Source organism: Schistocerca serialis, chromosome 2 (assembly GCF_023864345.2).
Source record: "Schistocerca serialis cubense isolate TAMUIC-IGC-003099 chromosome 2, iqSchSeri2.2, whole genome shotgun sequence".
NCBI lineage: Eukaryota > Metazoa > Arthropoda > Insecta > Orthoptera > Acrididae > Schistocerca > Schistocerca serialis.
In genome coordinates, this window is record NC_064639.1 from 300,310,701 (window position 1) to 300,328,879 (window position 18,179).

The following is an 18,179-nucleotide window of genomic DNA, read 5'->3' on the forward strand; positions in this document are numbered from 1 at the left end:
ACAATGGTAGGTTTTATCAGAACATATAGTTTTTAAAAACTTACCATCATCGAGTGTGTTCTTTGTCACTGTTTGCCATTTTGATACCAGAATAAATGTTACTGTTTAACAAAGGGAGAAAATCTGGCATTAAAATATTACAGCAACTGCAAGATGAATTCAGAGAAGGATAACAACATAGTCCCTCACTGTGACATTAGCAGAAACTACTGAGTCACATTCTTGTGAATTAGAAACCAAACATTAGTTGACCTTTCTGGATTTTCTATACAACTGAACTAATCAAAATCTCCACTAATGGCACTGAAAATAAATTGCATCCATAAAATTACAAAGAGATTTTTTACTGTGTGCTGTCATTACTTTAGGAAATTTAAAGTGATTTCTGCACGATTTTCTGGATGGTGTTCCTATATATCTAGGTGCCTTCTGCCATCTGAAAATAAACGTAGTTCTTTAGGAATTTTCCCACAGCAGTATGCCATACTGTAGACAGGAGTGGAAGAAAGTGAAATAACAGTTACACAATAACTAGCTCTACACCCTCTGTCTTAATTTTGTACACAAAAATAGATGGACAAGTCTGCTGCACAAATAATTAATTTGTGAAAGTGCATTATGACTACACCATTGCTTGTATTCCATAACAAATTCTCACTTTCATAATGAAGTTATATAACTGCTAGTGTTCAGAACTGGAGATTGCTTTAATACTGGTACATAAAACAAAGAAATGTGACTCATTAACATTGAAATTAAGAGCTTCAGGTTCTTCTATCTTTTACATGCTATGATGTGTAATTGTATGCTTGCCGAGTCATTTGCTGTTCATTATGTGGGGGACAGTAATGAAAATAACAGACAGGACACTTCACCATCTACATCTACAATGTCTAGTATTGATTTTGAGCGAACTTAATTTTCTAAATTCTGCCAACAGATCCCTGTCCAAACAGAGAAGCCTAGTATACGATCTCTCTCTCTATCATGCACACACATGAGCATGCAGGCACTCATGCACGTGCGTGCACACCCACACACACACACACACATGTTAGACATAGATCTATGGGTTAATGGCACCAAAATTCTTCATAATTTAATGGACATCATCTTTATTCTGATACTGGTTGAATTACCTTTTCCCAAACACCTTTTTTCGCCTCTTATATTTCTATTAATTCCCCACAAAGGAGCCACTAGTTCCAAAGTGTTGATATTGATTGGCCTTTATATTTCACATTGTTCTTGATTCTCCCCCAATCACTTAATTTTTGTTCTGGTAGGCAAATTTGTTTCCTTGAAACCTGGAGTTTCAATTGTTTAAATTTGCTACACGTATTTTATTAGTTTTACTAGGTTTTACTGTGACTGAGCTATAGAATGTATACAATCTGAACTGGGGTACAGAAGCATGTTGACTAGTGTTCTTGGAAGTAATTCATTGTCAATACTTCATTGAGGCTTCTACTCTCATACAGTCTCATTAAGCTTTGCTTCACTTCATGCCCTGCCTAATATTTCAATTTAATTCCTGAATAATACTTCTTGTTACAATGGCAACCTCCATTTAATTGACTAAATTGATTTCTGGTTCCAAAAGCTTATTGATGTATGCTGCTACCTGATATTTAGGAACATTATTTATGTTAGTTTGCTGGTGGTTGTTCTCTCTTGTAATTCATAAATAGTAAAAGCTGCACAGTTACAGATGCAATATAGCAATATGTTAGCCAATCAGAATTCTTTCATTTTCTTAGAGCTTATTTGTTGTCTTTTGGCAATGGCCTATGAACATCAGTGGAAGCAATGTTATCCTCACACCCTTTCCTGTACAAATCAGATATTGGAAGCATGTCTCAGTGTTCATTTCTAAAGGAATGTCTGAGTGCAGAGAATAAAATTTCAGTTCCTTCATGAATGTTGTCAGTTTTTTTCTGATGTGGTCACTGATGATTGAGAAGTCATGTACATCTGTCTGAGAATTTAAATATGTCTGGGTTGATTTGAGGGATCTCATGATAACAACAATATGAATTGCCTAGTTTGATTCAACCTCATCTGCAATGGCTATCACTATGGACTTAATACATGAAGTGAGCTTACAGCTGGGTGCACTTTGAATATCTTTTATGTATCACTTCTTTTGATTTATATTGCAATGTGTAATCATAACTTAACAGGAAACATCACACATATTGCAAGTGGAACCAGAAACCAGCAACAAATAATCTGTAGGAAAATAAACATGCGTGTAACAGAAAATATACCAATAATGAAGGCTTTCATTTACGACTGAATAGAAAATGCTACAATAGAGTTCATTTCCTTTTCTACTTGTGTATACACCTCAGTGAAATATTGGTGTTTTGATACTTATTAAACTTAATAATTATTAACATTTATAAGTAAAAAGAAGGGAAAGACAACCACTCACATATGGCTGATTAATGTGTAGTGCACAGAAATAGGCAACATAAAACAGTATTGACACTAGATTTGAGCTGTTGTTCTTCCTCTAGGAATTACACACACACACACACACACACACACACACACACACACACACACACACACACACACACACACACACACACACACATGCACGCATGAATGCATGTGTGCGTTTGAGTGTCTGTGTGATTGTGTGTAAGAATGTGAGCACTTTTGCCGGAGGAAGAGCAAGAGCTCGAAAGATTATGTGAATCCTGTTTCCTGTTGCATGTTTCTATGTACCACACGTCAGTCAGCTATAGGTGAATGGTTAAATTTCCTTTATTTTAGATATTATTCTGCCCAAGATTTCTATTGTTGTTATTAATATTTATTTGCCTATTGCTCGGTGTTGTCTTTTTCTATTCAGTATGTGGAAATTTTGTTTCTATCCCTGCACATTTTTATTCTCAAATTATGAAAAAAGGGAACATGTACTTACAGGATTCTGTGTGACAGCATTTTTAAGCATGGACACCACACTGTGCCAGGGCATATCACAGTCCCTGTAGTCACCCCAGTAACCAGCAGCAGATGCTGCATCTGGTGGCTGACCCTGATCACTGCGGCAACATGTCGGCTCGTCACATGCTGCCATGCCACCCGGTGAGTACATTGGATCATAGTGAGCATCTGTTATATGGAGCACTGTGAGCACCTCACCCTCCTGCAAAATGCATATTGTCTGGATATGACTGAGAAGTTGCATCACAGTAAATTAGGCAATGTTCGTAAATTTAAAATATTATATCATCATTTTAAGAAATTATGATGAATGCAAATGAGAAACATGTGCATTTAAAGGTAAAACACTATTCTAAGTCTAGGACAGAATAAAATATGTGTATGAGAATAAATCACCACTCACCAATTGGGAGACAATGTGCATAGGATAGGTACTTAAAAAAGATGAAAAATTACATAGCTTTTCAATAAAATCCTTTATCTTACACACACACACACACACACACACACACACACACACACACACACACACACACACACACACACAAGGGAAATAGATAGATGGATAGATAGAGAAACAGACAGATAGGTAGATAGATAGGTAGATAAATAGATAGATGTAGAGAGAGGGAGATAGAGAGAGATAGAGAGAAAGAATAGCACAAGAGATGTGTGTTTGTTGGCCCCAACAAAGGACTTTGAAAGATAAACAATGTTCTCTGGGCTCATTTGCTATTAAGCCCTTTCTATATTTGGTATGAAATGATATGTCCTCATGTAAATACTGTATTCTAATATGACTGATTACTCAGTTTTTATGAGTCTTTCATTAAAGGATTGTGATATTTTTTAAGTACATAAATATTATTCTATTTTGTTAAAAATGGACTTTGTGAGATCACCTCTTTGTAAAGATACAAGGTTAATTCTTCAAAAACTAAAAACAGCTATTATACAGACATTGTATCAGGGCAGCTTTGGTTGGGGAGTGTTTTGTACTGTTGTAGCCACTACAAAATGCTTTGTGTCCTCCAATTTGCTTTGCATTGTGGATTGCTCATTTTTTTTCTTTTCGAAGTTAGGGAAGAGAATCATTCTGACGCATAATGGGGTTCAAATGAGACTCTCACCATGAGAAAAGGAATGAATGATCCCTATGATCATTATGTCAGTTCTGCTATCATGGGAGCACAGAACATGGACATAGGGTGGCAGCCCTTAAAGAGGGAGGTGGAGCTTATTCCTCCACACCACTCTTCTCCCCTTGGACAGTGCAAGTTCTTGTTTGTTTACAGTTGTGGCTGACTGCCATGTTATACTGTCCCCATAATACCAGCCAGTGTTGATAACGCTACATGTCAAAAATAAATATCCCATTACTAATTTCAAACCAACAGCTAAACCACCACTGATGGCTGCTCATGTTTAGAATTACATGTAGCTTATGCTGAACATGTGGTGTGTGATATTTTTGTGGTGGCAAAAGTTCCTTTATTGTCTTTGAAGAGGTTCATATCTCGCAAAATAATAAACAAGATTCCATATGTTTAGAACTTTGGAGTTACAGACAGTCTAGAGAAACTCCCCTCCTCCTCCCACTGCCCCTCCCCCCCCCCCCCCAACCTCGTACACACAAACACACACACACATACAAATGCCTAATTATTTCAGCCTTTTTATATATAAGTTAAGAAGCTATGTGAAGAACTACTTATTACTTGGCCCTTACTTCACTTTCTTCCAGTCCCACTTACAGTGTGGGATACTGGGTACTGCTATCCCTGCAACAAGTCAAAGCTACTTGGTTGTGGTCTTGCGGGTGGGGCATCTGTATATCACCAGTAGGCATCACAAGTTGTCAACACCTATCTCCTGTAAGGTTAATGCTAAGAACTGGTGTGGCTAAGTGTCCTGTGGTAGGAACACCTGTACTGGACTTGGCTATAAAAGAAAACTTCAGAGAAAAGAAAGCTGAGGGAACCTCACTAAAGTTTAATGGGTATGTATTTTCTGTCCTTCAACAACTAGACATGGAGCATGTATGACATGCAATGGAACCGCACAAAAGATGCAGGTCCTATGATAGATAGAGCTACTATCAGTGCTAATTGCAAAGAGGCAAGAGACAAAAAATGTAAACTCGTTGATTAGTTTTCGACCATCACAACTTCAGAATCCACATGAAGCCCCTTCATCCTAAAAAAAAACAAAAAAAAAAAAAAAAAAAAATGGTGTGGTATGGGCTAGGATCTGTGTTCTGCACCTTCCGTTCTGGTGGGGACTATTGGCCAATCCTGTGTGACAGAGTTCCCAAAGTATTGCAGAACTAGTCTAAGTGTGCTCCTCTCTCTTTGTTTGTGGATGCAAATTGGTGTTCCTTGCCTTGTTTGGTATAAAAAATAACGATAACTGTTGCATGTACAGCATTTAGTGGGGCCGGGCTGAGCATTGCTGCTTTACATTGCTTCAATGGGGACCCCTTCTGCCCAAAGTCCTTCCTTCAGTGTTCTCATGCATAGTATACATGCTGAATTACGAATTTGCATGAGGACAAGTTAACAACCATGTGCTTACAGCAGGCCTGATACAAATGTGTTAACATAAACCTCAGTGTGACCAATAGAGGTTCCTCAGGTAGAATAACCACTGTCTTCAGTGAGACTAGACTGGAAAACCAACACAGTCAATTCTAAAGTGGAAATTGTACCTGGTGGTACCCAGAGGAGTTACATCTGTGATTAGACTATGTACATTGCCTCAGATAGTACCTCTGATTTTGTCTCTTGGATTCTCCTACAATTACACTGGTAGCTGTCGTCACAGATCGTGACAATGGAATTAGTCTGTACACAGTTTACAGATTACTAACTATAAAATTTATAAACAAAGAATTAATAAAATAAGAAAAGTAAAAAAAAAATGAGAGAGACAGAGAATATATGAATAAGTAACACATTACAGGGAAAATTTCTCAGTTGTTGTGAGGAACTCTTGTAAAGAATAGAAAGAGTGTCACAAAAGAATCTTTTAATCTGAAAATGAATATTTTGGATTTATTGCCATTTTTTTAAGTTCTGCTAGATGTCTTTTGAAAATTAAACTTGCTGAATAGTGTGCATCTTTCTATGCTTGACAACGTTTTATCCACATGCATATCATTTTTCTGTTTAGTGTTCACTGAATTAATGTTGCAATTTATATTGAATGAATCAATATTGTCAACAACAAAGAGGGGACAGAAACAGTTTCCACCCCTTCTGTCCCATCACCTCCTCCCAATTCATAGCCCCTCACCCTCATCATGTTTTGCTCTCTGCCTATGCACCCACCAGTCTTTTCCCCTTTCTGCTCTCTCCTTTTAACAGCCCCCTCCACCCCACAGCCTTCCGATGCTGCACACGGCAGCCTTTTTCTGCCACCTTCTAGTCCTGCATGCTTTTCCAGACAGTGCTCTTCTTTCCCCTTATCCATACCCTGCTACCCTTCCTCTTTCCCTGTCCCTCTTCAGATTGATGCTTTCATTCAACACAACAGTACAGTGTGGTCAGAGTGGCCGAATGTAACAGTCATGCATGCATGAGGTGTGGCTGCTTGTGTGAATGTGCAGTGCTGTTTTTCTGGGGGAATGCTGGGGGATGTGTATCCCTAAACTTTTTCTCCGACAAAGTAATTTTTTTATGATGTTGAGAACTTGGAAGAGTGCCAAAGATTTATTTCACAGACGTAAATTTTTTATTTCATTTTGTCATGTTGGTAATTGCAATATGAACGATACCTGTGCAGTTTCTGGTGGGAAAAGCGATGTCATTGACTGTTTCAAACATTTTGAAGCTGTGGCAATCATTCTCGACAACTGAATCACTGGCAGCCAGTTCAACAAGCATGTAATGCCCTCGCCTGCTAATAGTGGGCGATGGTAGTGCTAAATGGATATGCGTACACTCAAATGCCGAGCTACTGATAGATGTCTCTATGGTCCTGCTGCCACTATCTTTTGTGATTCATTGCCATCTTTGTTTTGTTTTTCTTTATTCTTTTGTGTTTGCTGTTCCGTTCTTGTCAGTTGTGCAAAGTTTTACAGTGTGTCCTGTCTTTCATTGCAACTTGTAAGTTAAGTTGGTGGTGAGAGATGAGCAGAAAACTAACAAACTATTTTACTTGTTCTCCTGTATCTAAAAAACCAAAAACTGTCAATGATTCATGTGTGAGTGAAAAGCAAGGAAGTTCAGCATCAGTGGATGACAAAAGTAAGACTGTAAACCTTCATTTGAGCTGTAGTAAAGTCAACTGAAGAGTCCTTCTTTTTTTTAGTTAGACATGTTGATGATGTCATGGCTAAAAGCAGTGGGTGGTATCCCATGCTTCAGTTATAAGTAATTTTCGCTGCGGTTTATCCAATGCCGGAGTACCCTCAAACTTTTTTTTTTTTAGAAAAAAAGCACTGTGAATGTGTATGTGTTTTCCTTTCTTGTCTGAAGAAAACTGTGGATAAAAGCTGAGAACGTAATATTCTTTTCATTGTGCCTGCCTGCAACTCAATGTGTCATCTGTATTGTGAGTAGCAATCTATCGTTTTCGTAATTGCTGATATTTTTATTTGAAATTTCATCATAAACATGGGAGTCTTTAGTGTTTAATGATGTAATAACTGACTCAGTTTTGTATTTGCTTGTTTCCTGTAGCTTCATGTGATGTAGCTGTCTAAGAACACCAGTTTTCGTGAATTCGATGTATATACCTGTATTCCCAAACTTCGTAATTGTACTGAATCTTGTTTATTACTCTGCAAAATATGAACTCTTCATTTCCATTTTTGATGACACCACCAAACCAAGACTTTCAGCCCAGTCTTGAAGAGAACACGTTTCATGTTCAACATATCAGTTAATTGGAATTATAAAAACGAACAGCCATCAGACAATGAATATCAGTTTCAAACAATAATAGTGCAATTTATTCCTAATAAGTAACACTATTAACAGTGACTGCTTGCTGCTTTTACCTTCTGTAAGATTTAATCTACGTGTAAAACTTTTACCAACATTTTGGACTTGTGTGAAGTGTTTTAACTCTCAACAGGCACACAAACAAGACTAAAACTTTACCTAAACTTGATCTAACTTAAGAAAAGTTGCAAGGAATGACATTGTCTGAAAGTTTTGAAACAGTTTCTGTCTTGTTTATGTGGCTGCCAGCCATTCAATGTCTCGTTTATATGCTGAGTGGTTACCTTACCCTTTTCAGTATTTATTTTTCACTAAGGTCATTCCATTTACTTAAGTAATACACAACAAACTTCTGAGTGACTAAATCTAATCATTTCTGTAAATAGGAGGTGCTGAGTAACAGATAAGCCACATAAGTAGTAGAACGTACCATACAGCTACAAAACCATGATCTGATTTCCAACTGTTTTGTAGGCTGTCAGCACCATCATGTTTCTTATAAGATAAATTGTACATCAAAAACTCAAGGTATGAGCAATGATTTCAATAACTGAGCTATTTTCGTTCCACATCATAGCATCTCACAGGCATTAAAGGATCTAAGGAATATGAATATAAATAAAATAAATGATTGCAAATATTATTGTGTACATATGTAATGATTACAACACAGTCATCTTCATTATGATTCTTTTTCAGCTACTTTATATCATGAATGACAACAGTACGTCCTGCACTTAACTGCTTTACTGATATTTATTACCCAGTCCTGGCATACTTTCTCCTACTATTGCTTCACAGAAAAAAATCAAAATATTCATAATAACTTAATTTCTACATTTCTCTTACATTTGCCAACCATGTTGCTAAATATAATACTATTTAGTTTGTTTGTCTGTATGCTTTTATGGTAAATGTGTGCAAAGCTGTGAAGCAACAAACAATGTTATTACACCTGCTGTGTTCTTAATTCTGTTACCTACTTCTGCAGGTAGGGTCTAATGTAAATCTATTTCCTGTATTAATAAACTTGACCTTAATCAAGACATCTGTTATTTGGCATATGCTTTTTGAAGCAAAAAGTTACAAAATCTTTTCAAAACTACCACGGGGTTCTGGAGCTGGGAAAATGAACCACCAAAGCCAAGAATCAGTTATCTGTTTTGTAGGCTGTCCATACCATATGTTTCTTATGAGATATGTTGTGTACCAAAAGTCAAGAAATGAGCAATGATTTCAGTAAGTGGATTACTTTTGTTGACAGTATTATATCATGATAAAGGACCTCAGAACATAATTGTGATTCCTTAAAAACTGAAGTGACTTTTTGGAATATTTGTTATATATTTCTCTCCCAATGTCCTATTAAGAATAGTATATCTTATAATGCAGTACAGAGTACTGAAACATACCACTGGATCTGATGGTGGAACATACTGTGGTTTCTCTCCAAGATCAATATCAACTGTCCATTCATATGGAGGCTCAGTCTCTGCACAGTCTAAGTCCTGCAGAAGAATGCTACATATCTGATTTCCTGTCAGAGTTGGGGTGTTATCAATTATGTACACCACTGTATCCTGTAAAATAAAGTAAATATTATAAGCTGTCATGCTACATCATAGAAGAAGGTTTATCACTATACAAGCCATGCTGAAAGCAATGCCTCCAAATTTTTTAAATGTGAAATCTCTTAAAGCTTTTTAAATAAAACAAATATTATTAACATTCTACATCTATGTTCTTCATGTCTACATATTTATTTAAAAAGATAGTCACTCTGGCAACAAACACATTTCTCCCAAGAATAGACTAGTTTATTGGCAATGGCATAGTAGAATGTTTCACTTTGTTGATGGAGCCACAACCTCACCTCTGCCTGCATAACATCAATATCAATGTGAAGTCTTCAAATGTGTTCTTTAAGTTTTGATAACAGATGAAAATAGAATGAGGCCAAGATGGGACTGTATGTAGAATGATTGATGACAGTGAACACTAAGTGCCAGATTGTTGCAGATGTTACAGCACTCATGTGTGGTCTAGCATTGTCATGCTGAAGGAGAGGGTGCTCCATGCACGGAGAAACTCTTCAAATTTGAAACTCTATTACAGCACAATGTTTCTCACATGCTGACCCAGTTACTTTACACACCACCATGTTATACACTACAATTCAGAGACCTCTAGTGGCAGATGGCTGCAAATGCTAGCACATGAAGAACAAAATGTAGAATGGTAATAATGTTTGTTTGATTTAAGAAGCTTAAAATTTGTGGTATAAAAAGTTCAGAGGTATTACTTCTCAGCATGCCCTTGTAGATAATAATAATAGCAACAAAAACAGATCATTTTAGTAATAATGGAAAGAAACACATTTAAAAGTAGAATGCTGTTTACTACTAATAAACAGCCTTCTATACAATTACTGGTTTATGTTACCCACAGTGGTCTCTAAACTATAAAGTTTTGTAATGAGCCACAAGCACAAAATCCAAAAAATATGAGAAAAATTCAGTTCATTCCTGTAGCTGTATCTACCTTGTAATGCACTCTAGAGTGCATAGTGGAGGAAGATGATAGTTGTATAAATGCTATTAAATGCTGTTCATACCCTGTCCATAGTTGTGAGACACAAAATGATCAACACATATGTCTTTACCCTGTACAGAATGAAATTAATCTTTTCAGTTGCATCTTTCATCTGGATACCTTTCACACCACCTGATATTTTTAATGAACTTGGTGTTGATGTTCCTCTTTCTACCTTCCTGGTTCCTATAATGATGGTGGGTGCAGATGCTCCTAGACAGTGACAATTGTTATCCCACAACTGAGCTGGTGTGGTCTTTATTGAAGTTGTGTCTGTATGCATTATTGCTGACTGTTATTAATTTTATGTGTCACTAAGATTGCCTTTCCTGGGACATCCTTAATTTATGATACAGTAATGGCTGTTTTCCCACTTGCACTCATATTTTCTTAATATATTTTCTCAGACAGAACTGATCCAACCCTCTTCTGTGTTGCATATAATGTTTCTTATTTATCTCCATCACGGTGACACTTAGTCGTACACATCTACATACAATCTAAATTTATATTTTGCAAACCACTGTGAAGAGTATGGCAAAAGGTACTTTCCATTGTACCAGTTGTTAGAGCTCCTTTCCATTCTAGAAACGTACAAAGTGCAGGAAGTACAGTAGAGTACTGTTCCTCTTGTGACATATTATTGTTGGCTTAAAGAGTAAGCTTTTGTCTATGTGTCCTGAAATAGGAACCACTACTGTCCTCCCAGCACCTAGAATGTGTAATCAAACATTGAAATGAACCTCAATTTTTTGATATATTCTTCACTGTAAAAGATGTTCTATGACTACTTGTGTTACTAGTTTTGGTCCTGGTAAGTTTCACTTGATCAATGACAATCCAACAGTGAGGCAACCTGTCTTACTTAGCACTTGATGTACAGCCAATGTTCAGATTTCTGTTGCAGTGTAATGACAGCTAAATTGTCATTAACAACGAATTGAGAAGTGGTAACAATAAGCACAATGCATTTTGAACCTTGAGGACCCATCTTCAGGTGCTTGACATAGTATACCCTCTAGCCACACTGTCTATGGCACCACTGTGTCCATCTAGAAACTAAAAACTTTTATTATACATTTTAACCTCAGCTCACACAAATGTCTACCTTGCAGAAACTCAGCTTGAGCATGCTCTACAGCATGATTCAAAGGACCAGAGTACTTGCTTCACCACACAAGCTATTTGAGTACTCCCGTCTGATACTAGTTTTCTGCAATGAACTTCAGAGATGGGAACTCGCCCTCCAACACATCATTGTATCCCAATGCCCCATGTCCTTGATCTCATAAAATGTTTCTTTTTTTTTTCTCTCTCATAATTCTTCATTGCACCATTCATTTCTGTTCCCACTAATCTATCTTTGCATCTCACTCTGTCCTCATCATTTATGTACTGAAGCTGTCACAGTGCTTACCAATGTGTGATGTTGACCTCTCTGACATCCTTCTTCATTTTTGTGTACCATTGTACATACTAAAAGTGGGTCTCTTTCATTCTAGTATCCAAGAGATCAGCCCTTCCTTTTAACCTTTCCAAATATATCCATCTCCCCTCCTCAAGAAAGGAACTGTTAGTTCTGAAAGTTAAGAAGTGTATACTTACTTTTATATATCTACTGGAAGTATGAGTACTACACATTTCACCTCCTGAAGGTAAGGATGGGCCAGGAACCCTGTGTACAATTTATTAAATGGTATGATTTATCAGTTTTGACTTCTGCATACACTATTTCGATTGAACTGCCCACTGTGGTGGCCGCAGTCATGGCTGGCAGGTGTCTACTGTTGTCTAGGCTAAGCAACAGACCAATTGTTGCTGGAGCTTGGCATCCAACTATCTTGATATCATCAACTGTCTCTTGCAACTGCTGAGCTTTGACTCCTGAAGTAGCAGTGATAGCCACATCGGCTCCTGGCTGCAGTAAATGTGGTAAGCATCATATCTTGTAATGGCAATAAAAGGTTGTGATGCTAACAGTGGTGAACAACTTGTAAAGTTTTTGTGAGTAATTATCTTGTTCTGTATGATTGCAAACATATGGATTCAGGAATGTGCTTTCAATGGACATGTGATAGAAGATCCAAGACGGAATGAAAAAACATTGTTTAGGTACCCTTACACCTTATTCTTACTATTGCAGTGCATAGTTTTACGATATTCAGGCTGCAACAATAGCTGCTTTTAGTAGTAATAATAGTTCAGAATCACTCTATTTTCAAAGTTAGAGCATATGTTCCTTTCTCAGTTGTAATCATTAGTTTGTAGGTTCACAGAAATATTTCTGAAATGTATCTTTTACTTGAAACCCTTCAGTACTGGAGAACCTTCCTGTTTAAGGCATAGGGCAATGTTCTGGTATAAAATGATTTCTGAATAAAGTTAATAAAAAGGCAAGTAATAAACAAAGTTACGTTGCTGCAGTTGTGAGCAGTTTTGAAAACATATACAGACAGTAACTGATGGCATTAACAGTGGGTGGTCACTTGCAGCTGCCGTGGCAGAAAGCTGCAGCAAAATACTACCTTTAGCAAGCTCTCATCAGATGGTGTGGGTTGAATGACACATAACTATTGTGCTAAGACAGAGAGTCCAAAATCAAATGTATTTTCAGTGTACCCATGAGCAGATATACACTCAGATCATAATTTAGTAGTGATGAAGCATAGACTGAAGTCTAAGAGAATCACATTAAATAATCAATGTGGAAAGAAGTTGGATACAGGAGTACTGAGTAACAGTGAGATGCATTTGGAGTTCTGAAAGGCTGTAAATAGTGCAGTAATGAATAACACAGTAGAAAGTTCAGCTGAAGGGGAACAGACATATTTGAAAAGGGCAGTCACAGAAATTGGACAGGCAAACATAGCTATTAGGAAGGTAACTGTGAAAAAAACCTGGGGTAACAGAAGAAATAGTGAACTTGATAGATGAAAGAAGGAAGTACAAAAATGTTTAGGGAAAGACAGAAATAAAGTAATACAAGCTGCTTAGGAATGAAATAAATATGATGCGCAGGAAATCCAAGGTGAAATGGCTACAGGAAAAACTTGATGACACTGGAAAAGGAATGGTCATTGTAAGAGTTGATTCATCTTACATAAAGTCAAAACATCATTTGGTGAAATTAAAAGTAAGGTTGTTAACATTCAGAATGTAACGGGAATTCCACAGTTAAACAAAGAGCACAGAGCAGACATGTGGAAGGAGTCTGTATGAGGGGAAGGAATGGTCTGATGACATAATTGAAGGAGGACTGGAAGTTGATGTGGAAGATCCAGTATTAAAGTCAGATTTCAACAGAGATTTGGAAGACTTGAAATCTGTTACCTCCTCTGGTGGCTGCCAGATGACATCCCTTGGTACGGTAGGATTTCTCCAGTTGTCTAATCAGTAGGACAGGACATTTGATGAGGCTGATAGTGACTGATGCCTCAAGAGGGCACTGCAGCCAATGGAACTACATTGCACACCTTGCATAGGCACCAATCAACTGCCTGATGACATCAGGTTATGCAGAGAGCCAAAGAGCATACAATCATCACAGCTGCTGGCAGCCATTCAACCAGATGGAGTGTTCTCATCCACATGATAATATAACCAGTGCCACTGGGCCTCTGCTGTCAATCTATGCTCAGTCTGTCTATGCTCAGCCCACAGTGAGTCCATGGGAGTTTATGGTTGTAGTCTACACCAAGAAGTCCACAATGCCTCTTTTGCCACAGGCATGGTCATAAAGCTGAGCTGTGTTTACAAAAGCAGTGCCACACAAATACTTTCAGTGGTACAGATGATCCAGTGTTTTTGAGTGATTTTCCTCCTCAGGTTTAGGAAACTGATTACTATACTACTGATTTTGAAAATAAGATGTATCCTACTCAGTATGACATTATAATGGTGATACTGCTCAAGATGTTTGTTCCACTGTAAATTCTGTTTTGATTGTTCTTTTTCTTATCTTATTTAATCACATTGTACAGGGATGTAACTTGCATGTGAGGATAACTTGTATTATTAGATTGTGAGTAAATATTTTTTGGCTTAGGTTTCCTGTAACTTTTGCATGTTAATTTGATTTGTATTTCTGGGGGTAAAAGTATTTGTATTCAGGGATTTGCTTTTGTAACTTTTTGCTGGTTTGGTTATCGAATGTGGATACACATAACCATTCCAAGAGTAGCACTTGATGCAACAAGTTAGAAAGCAACATCAAACAACGAAAGGTCCTAGTTTCTGTGGTCTATCAGCTGAAGACTGGAGAGAACATGACCCCGAGTTCATCCTGGGTCACATAAGAAAGTGAGCATTTTGCCAAGCCAGATTTTAGCAATGATGCCACAATTCTAAATTTGGAAAGTGTGCAACTGGCTTTCCCGACCAAGCCTGAGGATCAAAATGTAGGACAGAATTCCCAGTGTAAGAGTGAGGTTACTGTTGAGCCTGCAATTAGTCTTGTTGCCAGTAATTAGTTAAGTATGGCAGAGCTAATGCAAGTTTTGATGAAGGAATATGAAGAATACAATGAAATATTATCTCCAGACATTGCAAAATCCAGACAATAATGCAAAAATATCACAAGATTTAGGGAACAAAATTAATGAAAAGCTAAATTATCTTGTTCTGAAAATGTGAACCAATGTTGTAACTGAACTTGAGGGTAAATTTGAGCTAGTGGAGCAGCACCCCAGCATCCTAGAAGAGGAGCAGCTGCACATTAGTGAAGAGATTAAGACATGAGAGGCATGGCTTGTTGGGAATTTCCATGCATTAGAAGGGCAGTACTAGCGCAAGCAAGTGAGTTATTCACTGTCAAAAAGCTGGGGCACAGTGCCCTGAGTCCATTAAGGGCCATATAGCAGACAGTATCCTGGTGATTCACATACACTCCTGGAAATTGAAATAAGAACACCGTGAATTCATTGTCCCAGGAAGGGGAAACTTAATTGACACATTCCTGGGGTCAGATACATCACATGATCACACTGACAGAACCACAGGCACATAGACACAGGCAACAGAGCATGCACAATGTTGGCACTAGTACAGTGTATATCCACCTTTCGCAGCAATGCAGGCTGCTATTCTCCCATGGAGACGATCGTAGAGATGCTGGATGTAGTCCTGTGGAACGGCTTGCCATGCCATTTCCACCTGGCGCCTCAGTTGGACCAGCGTTCGTGCTGGACGTGCAGACCGCGTGAGACGACGCTTCATCCAGTCCCAAACATGCTGAATGGGGGACAGATCCAGAGATCTTGCTGGCCAGGGTAGTTGACTTACACCTTCTAGAGCACGTTGGGTGGCACGGGATACATGCGGACGTGCATTGTCCTGTTGGAACAGCAAGTTCCCATGCCAGTCTAGGAATGGTAGAACGATGGGTTCGATGACGGTTTGGATGTACCGTGCACTATTCAGTGTCCCCTCGACGATCACCAGTGGTGTACGGCCAGTGTAGGAGATCGCTCCCCACACCATGATGCCGGGTGTTTGCCCTGTGTGCCTCGGTCGTATGCAGTCCTGATTGTGGCGCTCACCTGCACGGCGCCAAACACGCATACGACCATCATTGGCACCAAGGCAGAAGCGACTCTCATCGCTGAAGACGACACGTCTCCATTCGTCCCTCCATTCACGCCTGTCGCGACACCACTGGAGGTGGGCTGCACGATGTTGGGGCGTGAGCGGAAGACGGCCTAACGGTGTGCGGGACCGTAGCCCAGCTTCATGGAGACAGTTGCGAATGGTCCTCGCCGATACCCCAGGAGCAACAGTGTCCCTAATTTGCTGGGAAGTGGCGGTGAGGTCCCCTACGGCACTGCGTAGGATCCTACGGTCTTGGCGTGCATCAGTGCGTCGCTGCGGTCCGGTCCCAGGTCGACGGGCACGTGCACCTTCCGCCGACCACTGGCGACAACATCGATGTACTGTGGAGACCTCACGCCCCACATGTTGAGCAATTCGGCGGTATGTCCACCCGGCCTCCCGCATGCCTACTATACGCCCTCGCTCAAAGTCCGTCAGCTGCACATACGGTTCACGTCCACGCTGTCGCGGCATGCTACCAGTGTTAAAGACTGCGATGGAGCTCCGTATGCCACGGCAAACTGGCTGACACTGACGGCGGCGGTGCACAAATGCTGCGCAGCTAGTGCCATTCGACGGCCAACACCGCGGTTCCTGGTGTGTCCGCTGTGCCGTGCGTGTGATCATTGCTTGTACAGCCCTCTCACAGTGTCCGGAGCAAGTATGGTGGGTCTGACACACCGGTGTCAATGTGTTCTTTTTTCCATTTCCAGGAGTGTACTTGAATAGGAGGTTGAGAGTATAAAGCTCACTAGTGCTGATGAGACTCAGCAACAGAAGGATGAGGTTGCTAAGCTAGCAGAAAAAGTAGGGAGCCTTTCTGTCAGCAAAAGTAGTGAGAAGATAAATCTGGTCACTGTCAGTGATACCAAAGAGGTGCGCTCTCTGTTGAAATTTCAGCAGGGACGTATGAGATAAATCTGAGGCACAGAGATATTACGTACATACTACAAAAATGTGTGGCTCACATGGAGGAACCCCTCAGGTGTGACACTGAAGTGCAAGTGCCAGAAAAAATAGGCAGGACCTAGAGTCTGGCCATGATGAGGAATGTGATAACAAAGAAGAAAGTGTTATTGGGGGCAGGTGGGAGCAAAACAGGAATCTTTGCAAACAGTCTCATGGGGAGGAAATGCAAGGATTCAGTTTCAAGCACTTCCTCTTTGTGAGGAAGTTTGAAGTATTCAGAAACTCTTGCAGCATGATCTAGCCCAGGGCCTAGCTGGAACAGTTTTAGTTTTTCTCCCAGCTGCCTGGCCAAGGCACACAAAATTGAGTACTTGAGCAGTTATCTTGAAAGTGAACCCACCGTACGAATGAAGTCAGCAGTGCAACACTGTAATTAAGTAAGAGATTTTCAACAAGCTTGTCTATCAGTCTATTAGTTCAAGGTGTCACAGGATCATGTGAAGCACAGCACTACCCTGTTGCCAAACTTGAATCAGTCCAGCTTCTCACGTCTCACGTGATTATTCAGACACATGTTTTATTGCAACCAGTTCCTGTATAAAGTGTACAGGCCAGTGGAGTTGATCCACATCTGTACTACACAGCTGCCTATGCATTTGTGCCACATCATCCTCACAGAGATATTCAAGGATGATGTGGAAACATTTAAGGTGTTGTTGCTAGAACTTGGATATGACACAAGTGAGTGTGCGCCAAACAGTGCACAAGGCTGTTACAGGCCACAGCCTCAAGTGGGCCAGAAAATACAGAGGGTTGCTGCAAGTTCCCCCTCCTGCCCCCCCCCCCCCCCCCCCCCTCACCCCTTCGCTGGTGGACAGTCCATTGGTTCAGCTGGACAAGGCTCCTTGCAGTGGCGATGACCTCGAGTGGAGAGTCACCATCTTTTGGTGCACTAGGGTTGATGAAACTGAGTTTTGGTGAGACAGCTGGGGTGTGCATGTAAGTGGTTGTGACAGGTCACTGGCGCAACTGTCAAGTATTCCAGGTAGTGTAGGGGCATGGACTGGTCACTTGTGCTTTCAGCAAGACAAAGATGCAAGACTCACTATCACTTGATCTGTGTGAAATCAATCCAAATTGGTAGTGACATCCAACATGACTGATGCTCCAAGGAGGCATACCATTACA

The 18,179-nt window shown here is 39.6% G+C and overlaps 1 protein-coding gene across 1 annotated transcript in view; it reads right to left on the bottom strand.

The window, feature by feature from the left end:
- Positions 1-18,179, bottom strand: part of LOC126457072 (sphingomyelin phosphodiesterase-like) — a 163,162-nt gene that overhangs the window by 49,495 nt on the left and 95,488 nt on the right. Inside the window, exons 4-5 of the mRNA XM_050093072.1 lie at positions 9,317-9,484; positions 2,936-3,160 (exon numbers count right to left, since the gene is read on the bottom strand). Coding sequence (XP_049949029.1) covers positions 2,936-3,160; positions 9,317-9,484 — 393 coding nt within the window. The remainder of the gene's footprint in view (positions 1-2,935; positions 3,161-9,316; positions 9,485-18,179) is intronic.